Source organism: Onychostoma macrolepis, chromosome 06 (assembly GCF_012432095.1).
Source record: "Onychostoma macrolepis isolate SWU-2019 chromosome 06, ASM1243209v1, whole genome shotgun sequence".
NCBI lineage: Eukaryota > Metazoa > Chordata > Actinopteri > Cypriniformes > Cyprinidae > Onychostoma > Onychostoma macrolepis.
In genome coordinates, this window is record NC_081160.1 from 11,602,055 (window position 1) to 11,627,539 (window position 25,485).

General features: G+C 35.8%; 1 protein-coding gene across 1 annotated transcript; it reads left to right on the top strand.

The window, feature by feature from the left end:
* Positions 1 to 3,828: 3,828 nt before the first annotated feature.
* Positions 3,829 to 24,950, top strand: aldh1l1 (aldehyde dehydrogenase 1 family, member L1). The gene is made up of 23 exons (XM_058780322.1): positions 3,829 to 3,976; positions 14,747 to 14,873; positions 16,189 to 16,423; positions 17,080 to 17,245; positions 17,442 to 17,543; positions 17,637 to 17,726; positions 17,850 to 17,990; positions 19,447 to 19,572; positions 19,742 to 19,833; positions 19,935 to 20,082; positions 20,613 to 20,732; positions 20,830 to 20,957; positions 21,298 to 21,448; positions 21,804 to 21,874; positions 21,979 to 22,084; positions 22,195 to 22,282; positions 22,491 to 22,584; positions 22,719 to 22,818; positions 22,921 to 23,019; positions 23,351 to 23,516; positions 23,597 to 23,702; positions 23,911 to 24,110; positions 24,294 to 24,950. Exons 2-23 carry the CDS (start codon positions 14,747 to 14,749, stop codon positions 24,347 to 24,349), a joined length of 2,712 nt encoding a protein of 903 aa, XP_058636305.1. The 5' UTR covers positions 3,829 to 3,976; the 3' UTR covers positions 24,350 to 24,950.
* Positions 24,951 to 25,485: the final 535 nt, after the last annotated feature.

The window sequence follows — 25,485 nt, forward strand, 5'->3', positions numbered from 1 at the left end:
AGCAAATGTTTGGTTACACACATTCTTCAGAATATCTTCTTTTGTGTTCAACAGAAGAAAGAAACTCAGACTTTTTATTTTGGGCTGAAATATCACTAAATTAATTTAATTAATACACGAGTTTCACAATTTGAGTTGAATTACTGAAATAAATGAACTTTTCCACGACATTCTAATTTATTGAAATGCACCTGTATGTGATGAGATCCATATGCAGAACCATTAATGAAATGGTAGATCACAAATAACAGATCAAAGAAGAAGGCCAACATTTTAATCATTTGCTGCTACACTCTACTGATTGTTATTTAATTAATAGGTTTACTGATGAACAGTCTAATACAATAGTGCAGGTATTTTAATCTCATTTTTACTTTACTTGGTAATGAATTGAATCTGCTGTGTGGATTAGTGGGAAAATTTGAGTTTTTGCTGAATCATTCACTTCTCCAGAATAAGGGTCAATAGACATCTCAGACATCAATCATTAACTCTAGTATGATAATGATTCTAGGCTGACTGAGGTCCAGTGAAAACTAGATTAAACCAGGACCAAAAACCTCATTTTATTCATTTTCACAGTATAATCTTAAAACTTTTTAGATTTTATTGTGCAAAATATGTGGTATGGATAGCAATAAAACTGTTTTAATGGCATTTTGTATTTTGAATATTGGGCTTATTTTTGTCATGTTATGTTGGCATTGCTGTTTGGCCATCACTGTTTGTGCATTGCTGTTCTACAAAACAGCAAGTATTTCAATAAAAGTAATGTCCACATTTTAGTTTGTGTATAATACTGTTGGAGTTTGTAGTATTTGTATCATACTTACTATGTTTTTGGAATGGTATAATGGTAATATCATGGGTTTTGTACATGGTAACATTATGTGGTATTCTATAAACCATGCTTTATTTGGTTATACAGTATTCAAACACAGTATTACTTAATATACTGATATTAATTACTGTGGCATTATTATCTGTTATTAAAAATGCACCATGGCACCATTATAGACTCTTACAATAAATTTGATAAACAATGTGAAGTATCTGAATGTGAAGAAAGTATGTGTGCTGGAATGAGTGAAGCTAAAGTATTGGTCTGTGAGATCAAGATTGCTGGGTGAGGTGAAGGTTGAGACACCTTTCATATGCATTTCAAAATCTATTGATAACAGAACTTTCTAGTGGATTAAATCATATTACTGTATTTAATATACATATTTCATATTACTGTATTACTATACTGTATTTCAAATGTAATTTACACGCTTGCATTGTAGCTAGGCTGTGGCTAACAAACCTATATTAAATTGTATGTATGCTCTTGTATTTTTAAAATGTTAATCATGATGGCTTTATTGACCTTGTAATGAAATCAATCCTAGATCATAACGAAGATAACTGCACAGCTTTTGAAGACACTCCTCTAAATAAGCAGATATATTACGTTTACGATGGTAGCCTATTAAAAAGATTTCTTCTTTGGCAGTGGACACATAATACATTTGTAAACTTATATAACTTCTTATGCAAGAACACTCAAATAATCTAAATTGGAAGCATGCAGCATGTCACTATATAACTTGCTCACCGATTTAAATGGGATTGCATATGCAGTATTGTCATGTCTTGTCTGTAATTTTGGTCCTTTAAATTCAGTTTCATTCCCTGTGTTTAGTCCTGGGCTGTTTCCGAAATTGCCCCTATACCCTTAAATAGGGCACTACTAGACATTTGTAGTGGTTTCTGAAACCATAGTGGGCCTTATCAAGTGCACTCATTCTCATAATGCACCAAACTGATATAGAATACCCAAAATGCACTGTGAGGGTCATGCCAAATAAATTCCCGCATCTTGCCTGAAGATGATGCCTGCAGCTGAATGATACATCCATCCATCCATCCATTTTCTAAACTGTCTGTTGTGAGCACAACATAATATTATACAGGTATATCGGGGATTTTGAACAAAGCACTGGTGTTTTTCCACAGTTACATTGGTTGACTGATTAGTCCCACCTGTGCCTTATTTTGTCCCACATTTAGCCATTCTTGCCCAATCACTTTTTTATCCGACAAAGCCCTGAAAAGTGCCCTCCACTAATTAATGCACAGGTAAATATGAGCAAAAAAGTCTGTGGAAATATGCTTTTTCTGTTGGATCTTTCATTCAAAATATACTCTTAAAAATCTGAACTTTAATTAAAAGTAAAACAACTGCAATGTTATGATCATAAAATAGATTTTCCTTGATTATTGTCATTCTTTCATTTTTTTTGCCTCACTTTGTTAAAATTACAGATCTTCTCCTATTGATCTGAGACCATTTCCACATGCAGAGCTTTTCAGATGCTTCATATTCTGTGGTCCAAGCTTGTGTACTCTCCTCTTCTGGAGTTTAGGTCAGGACACTATTTTTCTTTGAAAGACTGGGGGACTGGAATGGCCAAGGCAAAGCCTTGATTCTGTGGTCAGTGAACCATTTTTGTGTTGATTTTGATATTTACTTTGGATCATTGTCCTGCTGGAAGATTCAACCGATGCTTACATGCTTTAAACTTCATGACAGAGGCAGCCAGGTGTTGATTTAATTTTGTAAATGAAAGAAAAACTGCCCCACAACATCTAAGATCCACCACTACGATAGGGATTAGTTTTTTCCCCAAAAAGCTTTATTCTTCCGACCAAAGAACCTAGTCCCAGTGAAATGTCTGTTAATGTTTGGCAAACTGTAAGCACTTTTTATAACAGGAAATGTGCTTATGCGTCACCTGACCACAGTTTTGGAGACTTTCAGATGCAAGATTCTACTAATATCAGACTGCATCTGTGATTAGGATTATTTGGCACTCAAACCATCCTCCATGGGGCCAATATACACATCCTCCATGTCAATTGTTAACGTCTCCATTTTATATACAGCAATACTGAATGCAAAACTAACTTCTAGGAAATCACGTTATCACATATTATGCAATATTTAACTAAAATACAGCAGAATCAAGAATTCCCTTACCCAAGGCTTGTTTGATTGGCATGTCTGAATTACTGCCCAGACAAACACAGCCAGGTCAATACACTATACTCTTTTGATCGATAACCTGCAAGCCAATCATCAAATAAATACTATAAAATTTTGGCATACGTCCTGGTAAAATGACCTAAATCTGGCCTTGATGGTTTGATTGATGAGTGCCAGTAAAGGTTTGTGAATGGTTACCACATATTCCATTTGTAAGGTTAGCTCCTGGTTTGATTTGTTTATGATTTGGTTTTGGACCCTATTCTTAGACTTCCAAAAAGCCTTCAATACTGTTAGCCACACTCTAATTTTTTACTGTGTTATGTTTCTTTGATTTTATCAATTATCAATGCAGTGAAAACATTTTATGTAAGAGGAACTTATATCTGGGACAGCAACAAAATTTCCTGTTCTTATATTTGGCAGATTTTTATTCACAAATGTTTGGGCTTTTTCACATTTGTCACGTTTGGGCTTTTGGTTTTGTCTATTTATATTATTTTTTATGATATATGTCTAATTTTCTGTTGTTCTGTAGGCCTACTTGTTAACACGATTTCAAGGCAATAGGCACGAATACATTTTTAAAAAATACATTTTTAAAAAGTCAATAAACTATAAACAATACAAGTTTAATTTTATTTTGGACCTTCAATTCATACTATTATATTGATTATAATCTTTTACTCTTATAAAAACTCAGTGGTAGCAACAACGCGTCACATTATACAGCCCTACACATTTTTCACGTTTTTATATTATGATTTCAACATATGCTTCTAAAACTGTGGAAACGGAAACTTTCGGTTCCACCCCCTTGCGTTTGTAATAACGCTATTGGTAGTCTGATCGCTGGCCTGCAATACAGTTGTGCTGAAATAAATAGCAACGGTGTCTGCTGAATCCTTCTTTGCTGCAGAGGAACAACTCCAATCTGGACGTGCAAAGGTATGATAAGTGTATATCTAGATAGGCTACATGTAGATTGCTTCAAAATGCAAGCTTGATAGCAAATAGTCACATAGTCACATGTGCAATGACAAATTCCTTTTGACAAAGGACACATGGTTGTTTGGTGTCGTTTTCGTAAATTAGTCTTGTGTTAGCGAAAACGTTTTTAAAAAATAAACAAACGTGCATAAAAGAATGTCGCCTAGTTCGTGTAAAGTTCATGTCATATGTGATTTGACTAATGTGCTGGCTTCTTTTCATTATAGTAACCTAAACTCTGTGATGCTAGATGTTGTTACATGAAATCGTTCCTTGTTATTTGCCGTAAATGTCAGGTTAAATATTTGGATTGTTGTGGGCGTATCTGGTTGATCGAACTTTGTGTGACCCTGCAGTGCACTCTGATTGAGCAAATATCCTTCAATGATGAGCCTTTTCTTTGGTGGGTTTCACTACTTTTTGATATTCAGTTATTTTTGCAGACTCATTTTAAAAACTTTTCTGTTGCCCGGCTTGGAATGTTGCTGTCTAGTGATATCTGGTTCGTGAACGAACCGAATCGTTCTTTTGAACCGGTTCTTTTCAGTAAACCAGTTGAACCGGTTCGCCAAATCGAACTGAGTCGTTTAGGACAGTTCGTGTCTGTTCCAAGTAAGGGATAATCAACAGCTAGCTGTGCATTAAACGATTTGAATGCACGACGTGGAGGCGAAGAACCACCCGACGCGCAGCGGAGGCATCGGCTAGCGGAGGCTAGCTGTGCATCGTTTAATGCACAGCTAGCCGTTGATTATCCCGTTTATGCCATGGTCATTTTCCAGCATTCACATATTAAAGATGTTAATAATATTTGCGCTGCAATATTTGACCGGAACGATAGAAATGACTGTTATTTTCGTCTGTATTACTATTCAACTGTAATTGTATGTTACTATGGTTACCAATGTTTATAGGAAGCGCATTAATATCAAAGACGGTTTCAACCATAGACATAATATACGTAGACGCCTCATAGACTGGCGCTGCCTATTGGAGCTGACGTACAGCGCGGCCGCCATCTTGGATGGGTCCCCAATGCGCCCCTCCAGCATTCATTTCTACTGAGGAATGTGTATCACCAACTACAATAATCATAACTCCCCGAATTTTTACCGGATTTTCACACGGTTTGGTTTGTTACAAACGGCAGAGATTTAGTTATGATACAGGACGCTGTCACACATTGAAAAATACGTGCTTTCATGCTAAAAGACTTTGTATTATGCTCTTTAACAAAGATATATTGATAAATTAATGAATCTTATATTTTAATAAAGAAACAAGTTTTTTATTTCTCTCTCTCTCTCTCTCTCTCTCTCACGCACACACTCAAACACACACACACACACGTGGAAACAACTTAAAATACGCCATAATGTTTGCTCATAAAGGTAGGAGTAATACATCATTCGGAACTGTAAAGGGTCTACTTTTATTTTTGTGCATTCACAATAATAAAAAAAACGTTGTGATTTTATTAAAATAAATAGGAAAACTGAGGTTGCGCATGCCGTCTCGTCTCGAATAGGAGCGCTTCACAATGATGAACTGAAACTCAACGAATTGAGTCATAAATATGATAAATATATCTATAGAAAGCTTTAAATTACTACTTTAAAACGAAATAATTCAAATCGAAAACAAAAACTCTTTCATGATGTAATCTGTAAAGATGCATTTCTCTCTAAAGGCTCGTCCAATGAGGAGATGGCGAGTCATTTTTCATCACTGTCTAAAATATAAAAATAAGGAAAAGCCTAAAACAGGCCCGATTATATATTTTTTCTGATTTTTACGTTGCTCTGCTCTTAATTCCTTAACGGGTTTTCTGCAACGTAATTTTGTCTGCATGATATGTGAATTATTTATTAGCCTATTTTTTAATCCATGCAGCAAAATGCATTAAACACAGCTGTAAAAATGACTTTATTGCATTCCAGATGATTTTAAAGAACTTTTCACTACGGGTAGCTTGAATGTAAAACATTGTGACTTTCGTATTCCCATTTGTAAAATAGGCTACAGATTAATTGTGGTAGTCTAACCTGACCTGTTTATAAGCAGAAATGGACTTTGGCATGCAAAAGACTGATACGTTCATTATTAATGGCATGGCTGGTTCAGAAATACGGCTATAATTTACTGTTGAAATGATTGCGGGGCAAATCACAGGTCAGTCTGAGCGCTCACGGTACGCACAGTGCGTCCAGCTGTACACCTGCAGGAGCCACTGACCATAAATGAAACAAGCATGAAATGATGTCCCCGAGTAAGAACACATCCTCTGAAAGTTGAAGAACAGAAGAAAAAAAAAAACAGCAAGAGATAATGAGAGAGAGTACCAGTTCCTGCTGCAATAATGTTACACGTAAGTAACACGATGACATAATATTATAACGTAAATGGTAAAATAACCAAAATTATTGTTCAATCTTACTTGTGAAAGGTAATCCCACGCGATCTGGTATCTGCGCGGGTTATTGCAACAGTAAACTGCACAAAATACGGGCATAAATTGCTCTCTCTCCGTTGACTCCAGCGCTAGCGTAGCGTGAGGAGACCCAAGCAATATGGCGGCGACGCTGGATTACGTTCCAGCATGTCATGAGGCGTCTACGTATATTATGTCTATGGTTTCAACGGCAACAACATAAACAAACGGTACTTTTGTTTCGCTTTTGTGGCCCTAACTTAACTTCCGGTAGACATCCAAATACAATCAGTAACAACAGCTAAGTCCCTCTAGAGTAGAATATGTTTTGATAACAAGCAAAATATGTTTGTTGCGTAAATCAGACGGACTGAGATGCAGCGATAACTACTTGGACGGACTTATTAAAAATGCAAATTCATTCTCTGCCAGCAGGAGGTGCTTTAAAGCTGGAGAACTAGAGGTTTTCCCGGAAACGGCTGTTGGGCTGTACATTACACAAAGCAGCGCTGAGCTTACAAACGCTGCTTTATCAGGCATATAACATGCCAGATGAAATTAAAATGACATTGAACATTTTCTAAAGACAGTGTTCCTTCAGAAATACAGTGATATAAAAACACCTGCGCCTCGTTTTGATTTTTAAACACGCGTTACGTGCTCATGTTTATTCAACGAAGCCTTTTGGAAAATCGGTCAGTTTTGATATCATGGTGGGTCGCCACAAATAAATAAATGTATGTGAAACAGATCCCGCGGCACAACAACCTGAGCCCAACTTCATTACTCATCACTTTAACTTTAACTGTGTTTGTAGCCGGCGCCATTAACAAGACCGATAAACAAACACAGACCGGAAGTTAACTTTGGTCCAGGCGCGTGCGCCTGATGAAACCGTCTATAGAATACCAGAACGTGATTAACCCTCATCCGTACCCGAAACTGATTTTCAAAGATTTTTTAAAAATCGAGCGTTGATCGCTTTGATCCGAGACTCCATGACTTGTTGCACTTGCACCGGGAACACACAAAAAAAAATTGGAGCGGATTCGAAGATGTTAAGTGGGTGTAAAAAAAAAAGTGACAAAAGTGTCCCTCGTGGGTCAATTTGACCCGGAGCCAAAAAAGACTAGAATTCATGAAAAAACTGTGGGGTTTTTTAATTGAGTTTTGTCACACTTGAGCACAGAGCACACACAAAAAAGTCGATTCAATGATTTTATGTGGGTGTAATAAAAAAATGTAACCTGGCCATAGGAATTTGACCGCCCATAGGAATCAATGGAAAGTCCGAAAAAAACCTGCTTTTTTTGGGGGGGGGGATTTTTTTTACCATACAGATAAATCTGACACAATCCAGGAAAGATGCATACCCAAATGAAGGGCTGATACTGCAGAATGTCCCCAATGCAGAAAAAACTCACATATCCATACACACAGGCACACACACACACACACACACACACACACACACACACAAACACACACATGGTACACACACTCCCATAGACATACATTATAACATAAATAATGTTTCTTCTGGGAAATGAATATCATTTTGACTTTTTATTTGACCAAACACAGTTAAATTTCAATGATGATGAGGTGAAAACCAATCATTTGATATAATTTTTATATTTTTAAATTTATCTTTTATATTTATTACATATTTATGGATATGAATGTGTTTAGATTAAAATACAGTATAAATGTATATATTTTTTTTACAAAATATTGTTTTTACAATGCTTTTATATATATCTGAAAGCCTTGAGATACATCTGAAAGCTAAATGAAGCCTCAAAGTGGTGTAGTTTTCAAGATTTAACTTTCTGAGCTGAGTTGAAAATCTCCATAGGGTTCAATAGGCCCATCTGGTGGCTGAAACTATAAATGCAGTTTTTTGTCATTTTTCCCAGCCAGATGGCCTCAGAGACACTCAGTGACCTAGTTCCTGATGGATAATGATGTTTAAAGTAGAAATTGTGTCTTTGTTTGTTTTTTTTTGGTGAAAAAATGTATGCAAATATGCTAATTTTCATGAAAAAATCTGGAATTTATGGAAAAAAAAAAAAATCTCCAAAAATTATAACAAAACCTACATAAATAATTAGAAAAAAACTGAATTAAAGAAAAAAAAAAAAAAAATTTTGGACTGAAAAAAAAGGTGTAACGTTGAGGGTCTTCGGGTCAATTTGGCCCACGAGGGACACTTTGGTTATAGGGTCGGGAGGGACGGATGAGGGTTAAACTGACCTGTGCAGTTCAACGAATTTAATCAACACCTGCCAGCCAATCAGAATCGAGTATTCAGACAGACCATGGCATAAACACAGTTAACAACTCAATCAGATGGTGCGTTCAAGTCATGTCGGATACATCGTATTTACGAGTTGAACGCACATGAACGCCACCACAAAGTCGTTATTACCAGTGGGAAACTCTGAATTTTCTTTAAGCCCCGAGTTGGGGGCGTGTCCGTGAAAAAACATGTCGGATGCAAAGACTTAAAGATATGCAGCGTCGGTAAAGTTGTTGAAATGAATAAAATTATTATTTTTTTGTAATGTACAATAAAACTTTATAAGTTACATATACAAAATATTATATTAATGTATAATTATAATAGAATATATAATTATTCAGTTTACATCACCTTCATTAATTAAATAAAAACGGAAAAAATAAAAAAATCACAATGATGCACATTCTTCTTTCAATATTTTGTAGATGTAGAGTTTAAAAAAAAAATAGTTGAATTGTGTAGAAAAGTTAAATCGCCATATTTTTCCGACCAAAGGGACTTCGTCGTAATAACGACTTGCCAACTCGTAAGTACGAATGTCCCAGGAGCACTTGAGAGAGAACGTGTCCGACATTCCGACTTGAAATCAGCCGAAATCCGAGAGTAGCTGTTATCCTAGAACTAGGCCATGTCTACTTCTGCAAAAACTTTTTCTGCAATTCAGATTTCCAAACATGCGGTTCTCGATGTCGCAGTGATGCGGTGATACACTTCAAAAGTGTATAGGGCGGGCCCCCGCACAAATGGGACCCCTATTCCGAGGTGTAAAAATTACTAAAAAATTTTACTCAATTAAAAGTACAAGTATCTGGCCAAAAACATACTTGAGTAAAAGTAAAAAAGTACAACTTTAAATTGTACTCAAGTATTAAAAAAGTAATTAGATAATTATAAAGATTAAAAAAATACTCATTGACAGTCTTAATTGCTACTCAATGTGTCATATAATGACATAATATCCACAAATTATTAAAGATGATCAAACATGATAGATTTAATAAGCTATACTGCTAGCATGCTAACGTAGGCTAATCCATAGATATGTATACGTAGATGCCTCATTAGCGACTGCCCCTGCGTTCCATTCGGAAGGGCTCATCCCTATGCCCTAATCCCTTCACAGTGTTTACCCTCCGGAGTGAGAGCTTCGAAGGGTTGAAGGGTGTAGGGGACCAAACAACTGTTTCTTGAAGTGTCCTTCTGCGTCGTTATACGGAGGCGCCGTCATCATGCAAAGAATCAGCGCAAAGGATCATGGGGGCCCGAAGTGTCCATCAGTTGTACCCTTCAAAATCCTTCATTCCGAAGGGCCCTTTGAAGTGGCTAATTTTGAGCACTTCGGTTTGGAACGACACTTCAATATGGCGGCCATGATTATTTTCACTCTGAAGTGCCCTTCGGAGGGCGATATATCCCGTTTGGAATGCATCGTGTTTCTATGGGCTGTTATACGTAAGCCGTCCACCATATTGTAGTGGTCAACTTGACGTCATTCATACGGTGGCCGAGAGATCTCAACGCACTGCAAATAGAAAACCCTGCAAATTAAGAAAACAACTTCGTCAATTTGACAACACATGCTGCAAATACTCACAACACAACCAAACAAAGAAACGCGCTGCAAATAAAATTCTATATTTGGTTGTGTTGTGGGCATTTGCAGCACCTGCTGTTAAATCGATGAAGATGTTTTCTTGATTTGCTGGTGCTTTTTCTGTTTGCATGTGTTTTCTGAAGTTACAGTGTGTTGAGCTCTCTCGGCCACCGTACATTCACCATAGTAATCTCTGAATATTCGAAAGATGCCACAATCGTGCTAATCTAGCATGCTGAGCAGGTAAAGAACCATTATAAGCACTTTACATACCATTATCAGTAACATAAATTAAAAAGCAGTTAAAGTCATAGTTAAGATAACATAAGTCGAATGTGTTGGTTTTCCAGTCAGACACTGTAGGTTTTCCAATAAAAGCCCTTTCAGTCAATGGGATCACAAGTTTGGACTCAATTGTGAAGGGATGAAATTGCCCTTGTAGGCCATGAACTGTTTGTAAAAACCTTCTCAAATGAAAATAATAACAATACAATAAACTATGTGTACAAGTCAGCTTATGGTATTATGCACTTGAATCCCAATATAACTGTTTTCTCTAAAGGCAAGTGATCGGCAGTCATCTTGGGAATGCACTCAGGCAGCTGTTTTCAGTCATGGAACTACAGCCCCTGTCTAATTGAATGGAGACTGATTCACAAAAATCACTTGCCAAAATCAAATTTTAATGACATACTGTATCAGCAATAAAATCATGAACAACGTGGACTGTATAATAAATGTTTCTTCTTACTCTCATGTTCATTGACCCTTTTTCAAGGTTACTTCATTACACAATTACATAAGTGGCGACCAGTAAATGTCTTTTACACCATTGAATAAAATCATTAACTCAACATATTCATTCAAAAACAGTTGATCATGGCACAAGCTGTTTACAAAAGCATAAGAATTATAACAGATGTATTCCCCTATTTCTGACAACTGGTCTTTATAGAAAAAGTTATAGAAAAAGACAACAGTAATAGTCTTAATGAAATTTATTATGGGTTTCAATAACATTCTTATATCATTTAAATAGTGTATGGTCATCGTTAGTGTTTTTACACATTAATAAGTTCTTCTGCCCCTCTTTCATTCATTCCTTGATGCACAAGATTGATTCATATACTGTTTTGGTCAGCAGGTTATTCACAAACAAATGCTATTTGTTTACCCTATAATTAGTCTTTGTAGGCAGGAAAAAGCCACACAGAACCAATAAGGTCTTTTCCTGGCTGTGCTATCTGCGGTGTGTAGGACTTTGGAAACAAATTCTCGACCTTTAATTGCATAATAAACTGCAATGCTGATGAACAACATTTGCATGTCTACTACAAATCTTTTTAGAAGAAATAACGTTTAAGCACCACAAATGATGACAACAAATCAGATTTAATATGTTTTATGGTTTGTGGTTTAAATGTTTTGTTCACTTTGGCAAAAAGTAAAGAAGAATCTAAAAGAAACGATTTCTGCTTCACAGTGTTGATGTGCAGAACACATACTGGCTCGCTTTACAGACTGCTGAATTTATTGTGGGTTTTATTTAGTTTTTGGTGTTTTTGTTATTGCATAACAGGAACTGTGCATATTTTTAACATTTTAACTTTACGTGAACCAATTATGTTTGTGCTAATTTATTCAGGTGGAAACAATGTACATGATTAAATCATAAATGCAACACACTTTTTTCAGTTTATGGTCTAATGTCTTCTTTCTTTCTTTTTCTTTTTTTTTTTCCTTTCTTTCTTTCTTTCTTTTTCTTTTTTGTCTTTGGGAAAATAAATGGGGAATAAATTGGGGATTATTCTATGTATGTGCATGCCTGTACATTAGAGCTGCGCTTATTTCATTTCACTTGTTGAACGAGATTAACTTGCATGTCTATCTGAATGAACATCTCAAGTTTGTCTTAATACATTTAGTTCATACCCTACAAAATATATGAGTCAGTGCATGGAAGTGAACAAGAAGGATTTATTTATTTACTGTTTAGTGTCTCCTTCCTCAAATTCATTAATACATTACATGATATTGTTTTTTTCCTCTGAAAAGCTTTTAATAACATTTTGCCAGATAGAGCATTTAATCAAAAATTGGTATAGATCTGATGAACACAAAACAGGAGGAGTTTAAAAATTAATATGGTGAAAAATCTTCAGTGGGGAACATGACCAAAACAGCCAAATTTAAAAGAAGGCTTATGTATTCTGCTCTGGTAGCCTATGTGTTCTAATCTAGTTTATACAACAATGTACATCATGTACTATAAATGTTGGTGGCTCCTATGACAAATTGCTTGTGATTTTCCTCATTTTTAAGTCTCTTTTTAAGAGCTAAATTGCTCGGGGCAGTTGTGGTCTAATGGTTAGTGTGTTAGACTTGTAACCCAGCAGTTGCGGGTTTGAGTCTCGGTACCAGCAATGATTGTAGTTGGTGGAGTGAATGTACAGTGTTCTCTTCCACCTTCAATACCACGACTGAGGTGAGATCCTTGAGCAAGGCACCGAACCCCCAGGCACTGCAGCAAAAATGGCTGCCCACTGCTCTGTATGTGTGTTGGTTGTTCACTCCTCTCTACATCCTTGGCGTCATGTCCTTTCCTTTCCTAAATGTAAATTGTTTTGGTGACAGGTTTCAGCTTTATTGACTGCAGTTGCGTGGCTTTGATGTAATTCTTAAATTATAGCACCCCATTGCATTGCAAATGGATAAAATGTTTTCTTTAATGTGTACCAAGTTCTGTGAAGTTTAGAACAGCGCCTGAAAAATTGTCTCAGGGCAGGGTAAATGTAGTTTCAACATAGGTCCAGTTCCCCTTTTTCCCTCCATATAGGCATTTGGAATGGGCAGAGCAGAAGGGAACATTTTTTTGTGACTAATCAATAAAATAAATAAATAGGCTATAGCTACAATTATAGTTATACAATTACAGACTACAATATTAGCTCATTTATCTTATCTTGGAGCTTGACACATCTGGTTCACTTTGATTTGTATGGACACCTAATGTATGACATGTTGCATGGGTTCCTAAATTGCATACAATATAGCGAATTAGGCAATTAACATAATTACTCAAAATGAAAGTATAAAACCGCACAGCTAAAGCAGTTCTAGGCAGGCCTTCAGTGCATTTCAGGTCCATAAAATTACGCCAAACACTCATGATACGTGTACACATTGAGACATTTAGGCTGATGATACATTGGGCAACTTTGGGAAATGTTGCCGTCAATGGGCATCCAGGTGAGACACAGGGCCCATGACTGATCTAAAATATCTAGAAATTTGTTACCCATTATGGGAAAGTGCCCAAGCAACATTGCTCAAAAAAAGTTGCCTCGTGTATCATCAGCCACAGAAGCTTGTTGTGAACACTGCCCCACAATGTTATCAATAAAATAATTCAGCCACCTAAAGGCTACATGACATTTCTCTGTAGTAAGGTGATAACATGGCTGCTTTTGAAGAAGCTAAATAAATGTACAGCTTTTTTATTGCAGAGACAGTGCCAAACTCTGTTGAGAGCCACACATACTCGTTTTGGAAGAATTTTAAATGTCTTCTCGGTATCACTCCTTACACTTGTGGGTCAGATTTTATAAAAAAAAAAAAAGGATATATTATTGGGAGCTACAGACCTTCCTGTAATACCTGTATTAAACATTTTAGAGCTAATGTAATTTTGTGAAGGCTAGTAACTCCCTAAACATCTATGCTGTAAAAATGGCATATAGAGTAAAATAAATGTTTACATTTGCAAGGCATAAAAACAGATGTACATAATAAATGAATATAATATTGAGTTGTAAGAACGTCCAAAAAGGGCTCACATTAGCCTCGTTTTCCAGTCCATCTTTATTACTAAGCCCTGGTAAAGTTAAGTGCCCTGCTCAAGGGCACAATCATGATAGAGGTTGCTAAGTGAATTCCCTATTCACACTTTGCACATGCTTACCAGTACAAACACTGATTCACTAAGCGACAGTTTTGGATGGTTCTTCTTTGAGCAGAGTCAGTGGTAGGCCAGACTACCTGAATTTCCCTTGAACATGCTCTTGCATAGCAAGCATAGGCTTGTGAATTCATTCAAAAGCAGCTTGACAAGCAATTTATCATAAGAACCAACAATATCTGCAGTACAAAATTCCAACTTTTACTTTTTAAGACAGAGGTTAACAAGCTAGAGAAGTGAAATGCAGAAAGAGAGAAAATAGTTTTTTTTAATTGTTATAGGAAGTGCATTTTAAAAGATGCAGTGCTTGTAAAAGATGTCATTTAAACTATTTCATATTTAATTTTAGAACTAATATGCTACCATGTATAGTAATAGTAGTAGTTGAATATGTAGTCAATAATAGTTTATTTAACCTGTGTGTGTTCCTTTCATTTCAGATGAAGATTGCCGTGATTGGCCAGAGTCTCTTTGGACAGGAAGTGTACAAAGAACTGAAGAAAGATGGCCATATGATTGTTGGCGTCTTCACCATCCCTGACAAAGATGGAAAAATGGACCCACTTGGTAAGTCTCTGTTTCTGTAAGGATCATTGATGTTACTCTTAAAGAGATAATTCTCTCATAATTTACCTACGCTATACCAGGTTTATATGACTTTCTTTCTTCTGTAGAACACAAACAGAAATATTTTGAACTATAAGCCAGCTCTGTGGGTCCATTTAATGTGTGGAGTCTCTTGAAGTTTAAACAAACACACAAACAGATACAATGGTATTCCATATGACCCCAATCGAGTCTTCTGAAGTGAAAAAAGTTGTGTAAAAAAAGTGCTAATATTATTTATAAACAATCTTTGGGAATGTCAGCACATGAAGCGCCATGAAAGCAATTTGTGAACCTTATGCAAGAAGTGCTCTGTGCTTTACACATTATTTGGACTCAGAGATGGATTATTTTTTTTAAATCTTCATTTGTGTTCTTCTGAACAAAGGAAGTCATATATCTGGGATAACAAAAGAGTCAGTAAATGATAACAGAATTTAGATTTTTGTACAAATGTTTGGAGTGAAAATGTAATTTTGTCAATTTTTACATGTGATTTGTACAGACCAGTGCCAAAATATGGCAGGTGGTCTGAATGAAATGCAAATTGACTCTCTGACAGTAACAGCACTCTCTTATGTAACAGTGGCAGCTCTGCTCTTGCACCAAACATTCATCTTGGTCTGAATCTGTCCTTTTTCAAAAATAAATAAAAAATGGAATTCATACATAAATGGAGTTCTTACATAAAATGATTTGAATACAATTCTTCTACGGTGAATATGTTTTTATTATGTTTATATATGTTTTACTGTTTTACTTACATTTATATATGTTTTACTGTATTAAAATGTCATGGTGATTTCAACTGTTCTGTTAATTGCTGAACTGTTCATAATTAAAAAACATTCATTAAATTAATTAAAATATGAATATTTATATAAAATGTAGATGTACTATCCATTAAATATAAGTAATCTGATGCAACCAACATTTACAAACATGCAGAAGAAAACTCAAGACTATGTGTTAAGGTCAACGAGTCTTTTGAAATTTAAAATATGACAAGACAAGATTAGTTCAGGTTGTTAAATGGCAAGACAAATTAATTCAGGTCGTTAATTGTCTTGTTGTGGGACTCCCCAAAATGTAATGAATTATGAATTAGCTGCATGGAACTTTGGCCAACCTCTGTCTTTGAAATATAAAATTGCATGTTATTTGCAGAAAGCTTTTTCATGGCAGGTGTGCTTCGCCACTGCACTTTTTTGCATATGGATCTGAAATAAAACACAAAAGTTCCACAAATTTAAATAAATCTTTAAACTTTCCACAGCGACTGAGGCAGAGAAGGATGGCGTGCCTGTGTTCAAGTTTCCCCGCTGGAGGCTGAAGGGAAAGGCCATCACAGAGGTGGTGGATCAGTATAAGGCAGTTGGTGCTGAACTGAATGTTCTTCCTTTCTGCTCTCAATTCATCCCTATGGAAGTGATAGATCACCCAACACACGGGTCCATCATTTATCATCCCTCCTTGCTGCCCAGACACAGAGGTGCCTCTGCCATTAACTGGTATGTGTTCTTTTTGTGTTTTATTAGTGAGTGTGTGTATGTGTGGTAATTAGAAATATTAGAAATATTATTCAGCTGCTTTGACCCCGGTATTTGGTGTCAATGTTGATACTGTAGACAGAAAACCAGGGTTTGTAGGACGTAGGAAGTATTGATTTGAGCCATAAAGCAAAAGTAGGTCTGGGGATGCAACAATTAATCAATAATCTCAATAAAGAAAATAATCAACAACAATGTTCTGTGGCCAAAACGCATCTATGAAAAACAGTGGAGGATGCAGAGTGAACTGCTCTGGAAAAAAGTGCATGAACAGCGTTATTGTAAACATGAAAATGCTTTATATTTAGTGTTTCAAACAAATGCATATAATTTAAGGCAGCTTGCTATCAGGTGCTTTGATGGATACATGTTCTCTTTAATGCTTCTGAGACATGTTTTCCCCAGCACGTAAAATTTAATTTTGTAGTTGTATCATTATCTGCAAATGTTATTAAGTATCATATGTGTTTAAAAAGTATATTTTATTTTTTGAAGCTTGGCACAATATTTTATTCACTGACAGAAACAGCATAAGGACGAGCAAATGATAACACAATTCTCGAGTGTGTAAATTATATAACATAATTTTATGTTTTGCTATTTTTTTGTTCTCCAAGGACTCTGATTCATGGTGATAAGAAGGGTGGGTTTACTATATTCTGGGCAGATGATGGACTGGACACAGGACCGATTCTTTTACAAAGAGAATGTGATGTGGAGCCAAACGACAATGTAAACAGCATCTACAAACGCTTCCTGTTTCCAGAGGGAGTCAAAGGCATGGTGTGGATCAATGCAGAAACAGCTACATCATATTGCAAACTGTAGTATACTATGCATTCAATTTAAAACAGAATTCCATTGATTGTTTTAATTTAGGATCAGTAGGATTTGAAGTCCGATGTAGTTGTTGTATATGAGAGCACCCTTGGATTCTTGTGTGTGTGTGTGTGTGTGTGTGTGTGTGTGTTTGTTTTAGGTGGAGGCAGTCAGGTTAATTGCAGCAGGTACAGCTCCGAAAATCAAGCAACCAGAGGAAGGAGCCACATATGAGTGTATTCAGAAGAAAGAAAATTCAAAGGTGGAGTTCTCAGCCGATTATATAGATGTATAGCTTCAACCTCATGGTTGTACTCAACATTTAAACAATTACTATCTATGGTTGGTTGAATAGATTGACTGGAACCAGCCAGCAGAAGCCATTCATAACTGGATCAGAGGAAATGACAGAGTACCTGGAGCCTGGGCAGAGATTGATGGGAAAGTGAGTGTTTTAACTAACACACACAACAGTACAGGAAACATGCAGAGACTCTTAGTCAAATGCATTAAATTATGTGCAAAAACTTATCTTGTTGCAACAGTATTGTTTTAATTCTTTTGGTAGAATGTTTCATTTTATGGATCAACACTGTTGGAAAATGATCATTCTTCAAGTAATGGTCAACCTCTGGAAATCCCTGGAGCAAGTCGACCAGGTCTGGTTACCAAAAATGGCCTTGTTCTTTTTGGGAATGATGGCAAGACGGTAAGGACATGAAGAAATATTTTTAGTTTATGCTATCAAAATTGCTAAACTTGATAAAGAAATAACTTGATATAGGCACAAAACATGGTTAATATAGCACCACCTATTTTAGGCAGGATTCATTTGTGCTAGTCTGAGTTGTTGAGGGGACTTGTGACTATGCCAACCAAATTTAAAGGAATAGTTCACCCAAAAATGAAAATTCTGTCATAATTTACTCACACTCATGTTGTCTCAAACCTGTATGTGTTTATTTCTTCTACTGATGACAAAAGAAGAATGTTGGTAACTAAAAAACTTTATGGTCAAAAAAAGAGGAGAAAAAACTATAGAACAAAGAAAGTGATACGACACAATTTTCATTTTGGGTGAACTGTCCTTTTAAGTGCATGCTGCAATCATCACGGTCCAAGCACGTGAAGAGACCATGAACAAAATAGACAAATTCAAAAGAATACATCCTGTTGATGCTGTGGATGCAATTGCTTCGGAGACAAATTTCAACTTCTTCAATCACAGATAGCACAATTAGTTTTTTCTTAAGTTATAGCCCCTAGCTATATAACTACATAATACTATTATTGTTAGAAATTGCAACAAACTAAAAAATAGAAATATAAACTTTTGAACTGCGGGTTTCGTTTGGCCAGAGGAGAACTGGCCCCCCGACTGAGCCTGGTTTCTCCCAAGGTTTTTTTTTCTCCATTCTGTCTCGGAGGGAGTTTTGGTTCCTTGCCGCTGTCGCCTGGTTTGCTCAGTTGGGGACACTTAATTTCTAGCGATTATCGCCGATTTGATTGCACAGATACTATTTAAACTAAACTGAGCTAGACAATGACATCTCTGAATTCAATAATGAAATGCCTTTAACTGAAAATTGAGTGTTTAATCTTATCATTATACATTACTGACACTCTATCCTCCAATTTGATACTGTTAAGTGCTTTGACACAATCTGTATTGTTAAAAGCGCTATATAAATAAAGGTGACTTGACTTGACTAGCAACAAGAGGACTTTTCAGTCTTACTGTTTCAGTGTGTCAGTATGAGCCACAGCTGAAAAATCAATTAGATCACATCTTATAAATGATGTACTGAATCAAAATATTTTTGTCATGAGGGTCTCTAGATGATCAGTACCATATTTTGTGTGAACCGGACACACAGCCTGTGTATTACTTAGAAAAAAGTGTCAAATGTATAGGACTTTTGTCTCAACTCAAGGATTCAGCAGAATTCTAGCCCATATGGTAATGGACAATAACATTCTTTGTTTAGACACTTCGACATCTTTCAAAATATCTTTTGTGTGTCACAGAATTAAAAAAAAAAAAGCATACAGGTTTAGAATGACACGAGGATGAGTTTTACCCAATAAAATGTGCAATGCAAGACTGTAGATGAGTGTGTGTCTGTGTTTTTAATTACATAAAGTTTGTTTGTACTTGTGTGTAGTTACTTGTGAAGAACCTGCAGTTTGAGGATGGGAAGATGATTGCTGCATCCCAGTATTTCAAAGCTGCTGTCAGTTCCACTGTGGAGCTCTCTGAGGATGAAAAACAATTTGCTGAGCAGATGAGGGTGAAAATATATGACTCATTTCATTACTAGTCACCTTGATATTCTTTGTGTTGTCTGTATGCTACAAACCTGTTAGTATTAAATACTACTTTTCCACATTCTGAAAGATAATGTGTGTTGAAGGCAGAAGATGATAGATTATTAGAGTATTTATTGCTTTTTTGTCCAGGTGGTGTGGAAGAGTATTTTGACTAATGTAGAGAAGATTGAAGACAGTACTGACTTCTTTAAGTCTGGTGCTGCTTCGATGGATGTAGTCAGGTAATGTGTGAATGTAAAATTCTCATCGTACTGTATGTACATGTACATGCTTTATTTTGCTCATATAATCCAAAAGATTTTTTCTTATTTTTGTACTATAGACTGGTGGAGGAGGTAAAGTTGAGGGCGGCACAGTTGCAGTTGCAGAATGAGGATGTTTACATGGCAACAAGCTTTGAAGAGTTCATTCAAATGTGTGTGAGGAAGCTGAGAGGCGAGGACGGGGAAGAAGAGTTCACCGTAGACTATGTTAGTATTGCATCTGTTAAATGGGTAGTAGCTTATAATTATAATTATACTGAAATATATATACAGTACATATATAATTTATATACAAAAATGCAGTGCTGAAACAGACACTATTTCAGCGTTTTACAGAATATTAGAAATTATATCAGGAACTCTTGAAGTCCAAATATACACTCATTTTAAGTTTGATGCCTTCAGTACATTCTAAAAAAGTTGGGGTGCTACTGGTACATCATTCTTTTGGAACTGAAGATTGTTGTATGTTTAAGTGGAATTTTCCCATTATTGCTATAAAGATTCAAATTTTCAGGTTTTTAGTTCGAGATACTGTAGATCTAGATTTCAAACACAGTGGTAAACGTCAAATTTTGGAACATATTGCAGCTATCAAACTTAGAATTTACTGACCGTTTATGAAAAAAAAAGTTGATTAGGTAAATTGGCTATTTTTATACTGTTTTTTTTGTTGTTGTTGTGTATGTATTGGTAATCGTGAATTTTCTAATTGTGTATCCGCGTGTCTGTTGTAGGTAGAAAAGAAACTGAACAACATGACAATCCGAATCCCACACCAGCTTTTCATAAATGGGGAGTTTGTAGATGCTGAAGGGGGAAAGACCTATAAGACCATTAACCCCACTGATGGACAGGTACACGGGGGACACAGTTTCCTTCTTCACTCTCAGTCTTTCTGCATTATCTATTTTCTTCTTTTTCACATTCACATTTCAGTTTTTGTTTGTGTAGGCAATCTGTGATGTGTCCTTAGCTCAGATCCCGGATGTGGAAAAAGCAGTGGCTGCAGCTAAAGAAGCATTTGAGGAGGGAGAGTGGGGCAAGATGAACCCCAGAGATCGAGGCAAACTACTCTACAAGTACATGCATATTATATTTAAACACTGTAGTTACACACAGGTTTCTTTCTTTCTTATGTTTCTGCATTGAACTGGTAATTGTTGGAATAAAATACTTAATTTGGCTCTGATTATCTTTGCTCAGACCAAAAACTGGCAAAAAAGTTATGCAAATATGAGCTTTTTGATTGACCAAACTGTTCTCTCATTAAGTATCAATAAATTCGACAAGGATGACTACAGAAAGGAAATATACAACTATATGTGATGGACGATGATTATTTGTAACACAGTCTCTGCAGTGATAAACATATTAGTAAAGTTTCATAATTGTAATTGCGTGAATGTGTCTATTGTCCAGACTGGCTGATCTGATGGAACAGCATCAGGAAGAGTTGGCCACTATTGAGACCATAGACTCAGGAGCAGTCTATACTCTTGCCCTCAAAACACACATCGGCATGTCTATTCAAACATTCAGATATTTCGCTGGCTGGTGTGACAAGATTCAGGTTTGTTTGTTATTTATCAGAATATTTATTTATCAGCCATCATTTGTGATGTATGCCACAGTGTTATATTTAGGATATTCTGTTATTAAAGTATACATTCTGTGTTTTTTCTAGCTTTATTCACCTTATTTAAACATTTTTAAAATAACTTTTTGGAATAAAACATGGGACAAATTGAATTTTGTGATAATTGATATGCACTGAATGCTGTTGATTGAGCTTAACTTGAACTGAACCCAGAAGATTCCTTTAAAGCTAATTTGACTGCATTGTATTAGAAACTACAGTTTTAGTAATATTAAAAAATGAAGAAATCCTTGTGTGTCTGAAATATATATTAAATTATTCTCCACAGGGCTGCACTATTCCTATCAACCAGGCTCGACCTAATCGAAACCTGACCTTCACCAAGAAAGAACCAATTGGGTAAAATCAACTCTCCTCATGAAAAAAAACACCTCAAATACTATGCATTTAGTTAATCTGGACAGAGTGTTGAGAATATTTAGCTCTTGTTTGTTTATGTTCAGTGTGTGTGCCATTGTCATTCCGTGGAATTATCCACTGATGATGTTGGCATGGAAGACTGCAGCCTGCCTAGCAGCTGGAAACACTGTGGTGCTCAAACCTGCACAGGTAAAGAACTGAAGTTTAAATTAAAACAAAAATGCACACGGGTATGGCATATTTAACCCTAACAATATACACACAGAATTGAAGGACTCTGTTTCTGCATTCTATTCTAGGTCACACCTTTGACTGCTCTCAAGTTTGCTGAATTAACTGCATTGGCAAAGTTTCCGAAAGGCGTGGTGAACATACTACCAGGATCAGGTGCATATAAACAAAACATACACAATAGAGTTTAGTATAACCCAAACCTGTCAATGAAATTAAAATGATATACTCTTAACTGTTTTCTGTACACAATTCAATAGCAATATTGTAAATTCTTTGCACAATTCAGTTTTTTAGTAAATCTAGATTTTTTTTAAAGTTGTCTGCTTGTAGTTTCATTGAATATTGAATATGTAAATTGCAGGGTCTCTGGTTGGTCAGAGGCTATCTGACCACCCTGATGTTCGAAAACTTGGCTTCACCGGCTCCACTGAGATTGGCAAACAGATAATGAAAAGGTGAATGAGCTTCTATTTAAAATTGAAACAATGCTGGAGTATTTCTTTAATTTAAAGGTTTCAGTTTTTGTAGTAAATTACAAATGAAATTTAATTAAGATGGAAATCATCAAAAATGCTTGTGTATCTTGTAGCTGTGCAGTCAGCAACGTGAAGAAGGTTTCTCTCGAGCTAGGAGGAAAGTCTCCTCTCATCATTTTTAATGACTGTGATCTGGACAAGGCTGTCAGAATGGTTTGTTTACCTCAGTACCGTCACACAATTGAATTTGCAATGTAAATGTTTGGTTGTAATCTCAGACATATTTTATACCCTCCACACACTTCTTGTCTACAGGGTATGAGCTCTGTGTTCTTCAATAAGGGAGAGAACTGCATTGCAGCAGGGAGACTTTTCATTGAGGAATCTATCCATGACACTTTTGTGGAGAGAGTGGTAAAGAACAATACATATGGTTTAATAGCTTCATCTCTATTTTTACATATACTGTGTTTCTGTTAATTACTTGTGGCTGAATCCCAGCTATTCTGATACATGGCCATGACGCATTCTTGTGAGTTATGGCCGTATATCAACTCAAGCTTTTGAAAGTAATTTGCAGCGACTATAAATGTAATCATACTAACCTCTTAAAATGATTTTAACCGAAGTGTAAAAGGCATACTGTGATAGCATAGATGAGTTAAAAATTCATGATTTTATAATTAATTTGTAACTCCAGTATCTTAATTCAAAGCTCATAGCATATATAACTGCATCTATGTAGGTGAGTGAAATAAAGAAGATGAAGATTGGTGATCCACTGGACCGTTCCACAGACCACGGCCCCCAGAACCACAAAGCTCATCTGGACAAACTGGTGGAATACTGTGAAAAGGGAGTCAAAGAAGGAGCAAAATTAGTGTGTGGAGGGAAACAAGTGAACCGTCCAGGTTAGAGGAGTGTGTGAGCATTTGCATAAGTCTTTGTGAGGGACAAAGTACAATGTTGTTTACATCTTGTATCTCTATAGGTTTCTTCTTTGAACCAACTGTTTTCACTGATGTGCAGGATCACATTTATATTGCTGTTGAGGAGTCCTTTGGGCCAGTCATGATCATCTCCAAATTCAGTAATGGGTTGGTAGAAATAAGCTACTTTTACCACTAAACTGCTGATTGTTTCACACCAGTCAATCTATATCAACTCAGCTTCCAGCAATTTTAAATGATTTGTAATAGATTTAATAATAGATGTAATAGATTTGTAATAGATACATTGTACTAATTTTTAAGAGTTGTAACAATATGACCAAAAACGGCCTTGTCCTCAATCTCCCTCATTCAGAGATGTTGACAAAGTGCTGCAGAGGGCTAATGCCACAGAATATGGTTTAGCATCAGGTGTGTTTACACGTGACATCAGTAAGGCTCTGTACGTGAGTGAAAAACTTCAGGCCGGCACTGTGTTCATCAATACTTACAACAAGACTGATGTGGCTGCTCCTTTTGGTGGCTTCAAACAATCTGGCTTTGGCAAAGATTTGGGTAAGACAAAAATATGATTGTGCGAATGATATAATCATTTTGATGCATGATAAATTAATTTAAATGAACTCATATCCAGCAGGTTTTTGTGAGTAGTCATTGTACTATATTTCAGTAATCATTTATCTTACATTAATTACTTCTTGTATATTGTTTTAACTGGGTGTGTTTCTCCCCCAACAGGACAAGAAGCTCTGAATGAGTATCTGAAGACTAAATGTGTCACTGTTGAATACTAATAAAGTAATAAAATACTGGACATATAGTGCACAGCATGAAATTATTGCATTTTAATGCTCTAAAGTGGCAGCTAAGGACCATTTCAATTTAGCCTTCAAGTAAATTGTCATGATTCAGTAATTATTTGTTTTGTGTGTAATAATGGATGGATTACATTTCAGTTGAGGCAATTAAGAAAAATAAATCTTTAGTTCCTCTTTAGTTCTTACTTTCCTACTCTTACATGGTACCTGTAAATGTCTTACTGTATATAAGCTCAGAGAATTCAAGGATCATACATCAGATTTGTATCAGTTATTATAATGAATATTGTTTCGCTATATCAGTTATTTTGAGATAAAAGTTGAGATACTGTGAAATAATGCCTGACTAGCCATCAAACAATTTTGGGTAAAAATATTTTTACACATTGTTATTTACTGCACTGATAATGCTTGATTGTTTTATAGAATTTATATTAAACTAAAGAGATAACAGAAGTATATTTTATGGTTTAGAAACAATACTTCCAACATTGTTTTATGTCTTCTTTAGAATCAGATTAACATATTCTAAGCGTGTGCCACAAAAGAATAAAATCAGTCCAGTATTGTCTTCTAATGTTGTTTAGTGCATTTTATTCATGGGCATTTGTGATTTGTGAAAAAAATACACCTGATTACATGAAATAATGATCTGATCTGTACTGTACATTACAACAACTTTAATCCATATCCAACATCACAGCAACACTGTAACAGCATTTCAATGGCAGAATTATTTAGAGAATCATTATTATTCCTAACAATAGGTTATTCAAAGTACAATTCATTACACTGTCATAGTTTTGCTTTTGTTAATTTTCTAATAATTATTCAGAGGTTATTTGAGAACTGACAATTTACCTACCATTTTTACATTAAAATGTTTAAAATATTATTTTCTCCAAGTTTTTATTTTTTTTTTTTATACAAACAAAAGATTTTTATTCAGTATACTGAGGCATTCCACTCAAACAGAATATCTTCTGTCAGGATCCAACCATCCATCTTCTGTAGGGTCAATGGGATGCTGGAGCCTAGCATCTAGGGCCACAGACAGGGAACACCCTGGGCAGATGGCCAGCCACAGGGCCCACACACAGACACAAACACAT